The sequence below is a fragment of the Theropithecus gelada genome, chromosome 14 (assembly GCF_003255815.1).
Source record: "Theropithecus gelada isolate Dixy chromosome 14, Tgel_1.0, whole genome shotgun sequence".
Lineage (NCBI taxonomy): Eukaryota > Metazoa > Chordata > Mammalia > Primates > Cercopithecidae > Theropithecus > Theropithecus gelada.
In genome coordinates this window covers 10,982,459-10,989,370 of record NC_037682.1, presented here as the reverse complement: position 1 = coordinate 10,989,370, position 6,912 = coordinate 10,982,459, and the positions used below count along the sequence as shown (strand labels likewise).

The 6,912-nt window shown below is 42.9% G+C and overlaps 1 protein-coding gene across 3 annotated transcripts in view; it reads right to left on the bottom strand.

The window, feature by feature from the left end:
• The window catches only part of ATL3 (atlastin GTPase 3), a 47,307-nt gene that overhangs the window by 15,033 nt on the left and 25,362 nt on the right, over positions 1-6,912 (bottom strand). For all 3 annotated transcript variants that reach the window (XM_025355506.1, XM_025355508.1, XM_025355507.1), the window contains one exon: positions 1,849-1,905. In XM_025355506.1, the coding sequence (XP_025211291.1) occupies positions 1,849-1,905 (57 nt within the window). The remainder of the gene's footprint in view (positions 1-1,848; positions 1,906-6,912) is intronic.

Here is a 6,912-nt window from a genome sequence, read left to right as displayed (position 1 = left end):
TCAAAAAAAAAAAAAAAAAAAAAAAAAGAAAGAAATCTATGGGAAACGTAGTAAAGGACAAAAGAGAAAACCACATGGCACCAGCTAATCATAGAATCAGATCTGCGGCCGGGCACAGTGGCTTACGCCTGTATCCCAGCTACTCGAGAGGCTGAGACATGAGAATCACTTGAATCCAGGAGGCGGAGGTTGCAGTGAGGTGAGATCACACCACTGCTCTCCAGCCTGGGTGACAGAGCAAGACTCCGTCTCCAAAAAAAAAAAAAAAAATCAGATCTGCTTTCAGCATTAGAAAGGAAGCCCAGCTGGCCGGGCGCGGTGGCTCAAGCCTGTAATCCCAGCACTTTGGGAGGCCGAGGCGGGTGGATCATGAGGTCAGGAGATCGAGACTATCCTGACTAACATGGTGAAACCCCGTCTCTACTAAAAATACAAAAAAACTAGCCGGGCGTGGTGGCGGGCGCCTGTAGTCTCAGCTACTTGGGAGGCTGAGGCGGGAGAATGGCGTGAACCCAGGAGGCGGAGCTTGCAGTCAGCCGAGATCACGCCACTGCACTCCAGCCTGGGAGACACAGCGAGACTCCGTCTCAAAAAAAAAAGGAAGCCCAGCCACAGTGGCTCAGGCCTATAATCCCTTTACTTTGGGAGGCCAAAGCAGTGGATCACCTGAGGTCAGGAGTTTGAGACCAGCCTGGTCAACATGATGAAACTCCATCTCTACAAAAAATACAAAAAATTAGCTGGGCGCCTGTAATCCCAGCTACTCAGGAGGGGGAGGCGGGAGAATTGCTTGAATCTGGGAGGCAGAGGTTGCAGTGAGCCAAGATCGTGCCAGTGTACTCCAGCCTGGACAAAATTTTAGATAGAAACTCCATCTCAAAAAAAATAAATTAGAAAAGAAAAGAAATAAGGCTTACACACTGAAAGCACCTCTAATCCCGTTGATTGAGGCTGCTGTGCTTCCTCATTCTCAAGAAACACTGAACTAAAGCAGAGGTCAGCAAAGAAGAGAGAGAGAGAGAGATAGAGAGATAGAGAGAGATAGAGAGATAGAGAGAGAGAGAGAGACAGAGACAGTGTTGAGATGGTCTTGCTTTGTTACCCAGGCTGGAGTGCAGTGGCACGATCATGGCTCACTGCAGCCTTGACCTCCTAGGCTTAAATAATCCTCCTACCTCAACCCCACCAAGTAGCTGGGACTGCAGGCGTGCACAACCTTTTCTTTTTCTTTTTTCTTTTTTTTTTTTTTTTTTTGAGACAAAGTCTTGCTCTGTCACCCAGGTTGGAGTACAGTGGCATGATCTCAGCTCACTGTAACCTTCACCTACCAGGCTCAAGCAACTCTCCTGCCTTAGCCTCCTGAGTAGCTGAGATTACAGGCACCCGCCACCATGCCAGCTAATTTTCGTATTTTTAGTAGAGACAGGTTCCATGTTGGCCAAGTTGGTCCTGAACTCTTGACCTTAGGTGATCTGCCTGCCTTGGCCTCTCAAAGTGCTGGAATTACAGGCGTAAGCCAAAATGCCCAACCCAGAGAGTTTATTTTTTAAGTAATTACTCAACTCTGCCATTGCAGCAGGAAAGCAGTCACAGACAGTACAAAGACAAATGAGCATGGCTGTGTTCCACTAAAATTTTATCTATAGACACTGACATTTGAATTTCAGATAATTTACATGTCATAAAATAGTATTGCTCATTTTTTTCAACCATTTAAAAATGTAAAAACTATTCTTAGCTCACAGTCATAAAAACAGGTGGCAGGCTAGATTTGGCCTATGAGCTGTAGTCTGCTGATCTGTGAACAAAAACAAATATATGAATTATATTTAAAATAAATATTCTAACCTGGAAAGGCTTTTGGAAAATTTCATCCATTGCCAGACGACCATATTCTGTGAAGAGCTTTAAAAAAGAAGCATTATGGTTTGTAAAGCAAATTACTTAAAATAGTTCTATGGCTTTTTTTTAGCAAAGTATTCATTATATTTATATTGATACCAGGGTTCTACAGTTTCAAAAGCCCACAGGAGTCATGAACCTTAAAATCATCTTGGTTATTCCCTGCTCACATCCCACATCCCAATTCATCAGCAAATCCAGAATCCAGCCACTCACTATGTCCATGTGGCTTGGAATACTGCAATAGTCTCCTAACTGCCTCAGCTCGTGACTCCCTATGGGCTATTCTCAATGTAGCAACCACACTGACTCTGTTATAATATGGTTAGTCAGATCATATCATGGCTTTGCTCAAAACCCTGCAACTTCATTCAGTATTAAAGCCAGTCCTTACAGTGTGATGCTGCCACACTGGCCCTCCTTCCTGTTCTTCAAACATACAGGGCACAGTGCTGCCTTAGGACCTTCATACTGGCTCCTCCCACTAACTGTAAGTTCTTCTCCCAAATATCCTTCCTCATGATCTGCTCCCTCACTTCTTAAGGTCTTTCAAATGGCTCCTTCTCAGTGAAGCCTTCCATGGCCATCTACCTTAAAAGATTACAAGTTTGCCAATAATATTTCCTACTTCGTGTCTTTAAAAAAAAAAATTTTTTTTTTTTTTTGAGACAAAGAGTTGTGCTCTGAGCTCTTGTTGCCCAGGCTGGAGTGTGATGGTGCGTGGCTCACTGTAACATCTGCCTCCCGGGTTCAGGCTATTCTCCTGACTCAGCCACCTGAGTAGCTGGGATTACAGGCATGTGCCACCACGCCCAGCTAATTTTGTATTTTTAGTAGAGAAGGGGTTTCTGCATGCTGGTCAGGCTGGTCTTGAACTCCTGACCCCAGGCGATCCACCCACCTTGGCCTCCCAAAGTGCTGGGATTACAGGCGTGAGCCACCACGCCCAGCCTTAAAAATTTTTTCTTAACATTTATCATTATCTAATGTACTATACCTCTTCTTGTCTTGATTTGCATCTGTCTTTATACTAGCATTTAAACTCCATGAGGGCAGGGATATTTCTCTGTTTTGTGCACTACTGGATTTCCAGCAGCAAGAAAAGTATTAGGTCCATAATATTTATACCATTCAAATGACTGAATTCTTTAAGGTTAAGGTTTACATGTATATTTACCTCTATTTCTTCAGGAAGCCTCACTAAAAGCATAACAAAACAAAGTTTAAAAGTAAACAGGACAAAGCAGTCAGCAGAAAAGACCTGTCAAAAACATTCTGGATGGAAAATAGACAAATGAGAACTGTCTCAAGTTTTGGCTTTCTCTGTTCTGCTAAGAAATCTGGAAGAGACGGGGACCAACAAGGAAGAATAAATTATCTCAGTAGAATCCCTGAAATGCCCAGAAATTATAAGCATGCAGTTACCTTACAGGAGGAGGTGTAGGAGTGTGGCTGAAAACTAGGAAATATGTGAGTCTTAGGAGAAAGCATCTACATTCCCAGGTACCCCTCTCTAACCCCCATATTTTTCCTGCCTCCATAGAAGATGGGAAGTGTACTATTTGGAGCAGATTAAAAAAAAAAAAAAAAAATCTAGACTTAAATACCATACTCAGCTGAGGTTAGGAGTAAGTCTCGTACCTTCCTGGAAACAGGTACTTAAATCAAAGTCCACATAGTGAGCAGTGGGACTCCTTAGCCCTCTCACCCTACTGGTTGCCACAAGCTTCTACCCACCAAGGCAGGAATTTAAAGAAATTTTCTTCAGGGAAACTGACAACCCAAGAATAAATATCTGCAAAAAACAGACACTTAGGAGTTGGCAACAAAATAGCTAGATAACCTTGCTCAACCACCTACCTCGTTGTGATCCAAACCAGTACCTAAGGCCTACCCTCTTATCGAAGCTCCCAGTTGGATTGTTAGTGGCTGTCTCTTAAATAGGTAGTCAAGGACCACCAGTTAGATATTTGAGAAAAGCCTCTCAGCAGGTCTGGCCGCTGTGATTCACGCCTGTAATCCCAGCACTTCGGGAGGCCAAGGCGGGCGGATCACTTGAGGTCAGGAGTTCGAGACCAGCCTGGCCAACATGGCGAAACCCTGTCTCTACTAAAAATACAAAAATTAACTGGGCATGGTGGCACATGCCTGTAATCTCAGCTTCTCAGAAGGCTGAGGAAGGAGAATTGCTTGAGCCCAGGAGGTGGAGGCTGCAGTGAGCCAAGATCACACCACTGTCCTCCAGCCTAGGTAGCAGAATGAGACGCTGTCTCTAAAAAAAAAAAAGCGCCGGGCGTGGTGGCTCAAGCCTGTAATCCCAGCACTTTGGGAGGCCGAGACGGGCGGATCACGAGGTCAGGAGATCGAGACCATCCTGGCTAACACGGTGAAACCCCGTCTCTACTAAAAAATAAAAAAAAAAAATTAGCCGGGCGAGGTGGCAGGCGCCTGTAGTCCCAGCTACTCGGGAGGCTGAGGCAGGAGAATGGCGGGAACCCGGGAGGCGGAGCTTGCAGTGAGCTGAGATCCGGCCACTGCACTCCAGCCCGGGCGACAGAGCGAGACTCCGTCTCAAAAAAAAAAAAAAAAAAAAAAAAAAAAAAAAAAAAAAAAAAAAAAAAGCAAAAAAATAAAAATGCCAGGCATGGGGCTCACACCTGTAATCCTGGCACTTTGGGAGGATAAGGCAGGTGGATCACTTCAGGTTAGGGACTCAAGGTCAGTCTGACCAACATAGTGAAACCCTGTCTCTACTAAAAGTACAAAAAAATTAGCCAGGTGTGGTGGCACACACCTGCAGTCCCAGCTACTCGGGAGGCTAAGGCAGCAGAATCGCTTGAACTTGGGAGGCAGAGGTTGCAGTGAGCCAAGATTGTGCCACTGCACTCCAGCCTGGGCAACTAAGGGAGACTCCATCTCAAAAAAATAAAAATAAAAATAAAAAGTACTAAAAATCCAGGTTAGGTGGGAAACTTATTTGGAAGAAAAACATGCCTTCAACTGACAGGAAGCTTTTTATAGGCTTATTTACCCCCATTTTATTGGTCATATATTTCACTGAAGAAATATTAATGTGTTTAATCAGAAGGTTCTTCATGAACATCAACACCCAGCTAATTTTTGTATTTTTAGTAGAGATGGGATTTCTCCATGTTTGCCAGGCTGGTCTCGAACTCCTGACCTCATGATTCACCCGCCTCAGCCTCCCAAAGCGCTGGGATTACAGGCATGAGCCATCACACCCAGCTGTGATTTGTTTTTTTACATCAAAATATTTAATCTATCTAGTCTATCTGGAATTTTTGTATATAGTACAAGGTAGAAATATAATTTTCTTTTCTTTTTTTTTTTCTTTTTTTGAGACAGAGTCTCATTCTGTCACCCAGACTGGAGTGCAGTGGTGTACTCTTGGCTCACTTCAACATTTGTCTCCCAGGTTCAAGTGATTCTCAGGCCTCATCCTCCCAAGTAGCTGGGATTATAGGCTTGCACCACCACGCCCAGCTAATTTTTTTTTTTTTTTTTTTTTGGTACTTTTAGTAGAGACAGGGTTTCACCACGTTGGCCAAGCTGGTCTCGAACACCTGAACTCAGGTGATCAGCCTGCCTCAGCATTCCAAAGAGGAATATAATTTCTAATTTATCTAAATACATAGCCAACTGTCCTAACACCATTTATTGACTGATCTATCCTTTATGGTATATGTGTATATATTCTCAAGTAGAATAAAATACATAAAAATGTAGCATATCATAAGTATAGTGCATTGATCTATTTTTTCCTGAACCAATGCCATGTTCTTGTAATTACAGATTTATAATATGTACTAAGTCAATTATCTCATATTTCCTCTGTAGTTTTCTTGGCTGTTTTACAATTTAACTTTCCAAATGAATTTCACAACAATTCTGTCAAGTTCCCAAAATAACACCTTTATGATTTTGTTTAGTGGGGAAGAACTGACAACTTTATAATTCTCAGTCTAAAATGAGATGTTTATAACACACTGCAGTGTCTGTAATAGTACAGAGTAAAAGCAATAAATATATGTTGGCTATTATCATCCCCATATAGAAGAAACAAGGCATATTTCTGCATGTTAAATATTTTACATGCCTCATACAATTCTGAAGTGCTCCATATAGATCTTTTTTAAGTTTATTCTGTTTTCATTATTTTGTTGCTATAGTCAATTTTTTCCATTACCTTTTTAAATTGGTTATTGTTAGTAGAGAGGAAAACCTAATGATTTTGTATCTGTATTTTGTGATGGAGACCTTAATTATTTTTTAAGCTCCAAATAATTTTCTAGTTGATTCTTATGGATTTCCAGGCACATAAACATATTATTTTCTCCTCTGTAACATTTATATTACACAGTTGTTGAGTCCACCAACAGCCTTGTCATGTGAAACAAGGTGAATTACATAACTGCATCATAATCTACTTACTTCCTCTTATGGGTTGAATTGTGTCTCTAAGAAAAACATGCTAAAGTCCTAGCACCTGGTACCTGTGAATGTGACCTTGCATATATCTACAGCACTTGGCCCTCTACCTCATACAAGGTAAGCATTCGAAAAACGGTTGAAATGAAGGAGCTTAGAAAGGAATAAATTTCAGGTGAAAGGGTGGCCAACTCAAGTTGTGATGGAAGTTTTACAGAGCAACAGCTCTCAACCACTGAGTCATGGCACTGGTATAGAACTACCAATTATGGGCCGGGCGCGGTGGCTCAAGCCTGTAATCCCAGCACTTTGGGAGGCCGAGACGGGCGGATCACGAGGTCAGGAGATCAAGACCATCCTGGCTAATAGGGTGAAACCCCGTCTCTACTAAAAATACAAAAAACTAGCCGGGCGAGGTGGCGGGCGCCTGTAGTCCCAGCTACTCGGGAGGCTGAGGCAGGAGAATGGCGTAAACCCAGGAGGCGGAGCTTGCAGTGAGCTGAGATCTGGCCACTGCACTCCAGCCTGGGCGACAGAGCGAGACTCCGCCTCAAAAAAAAA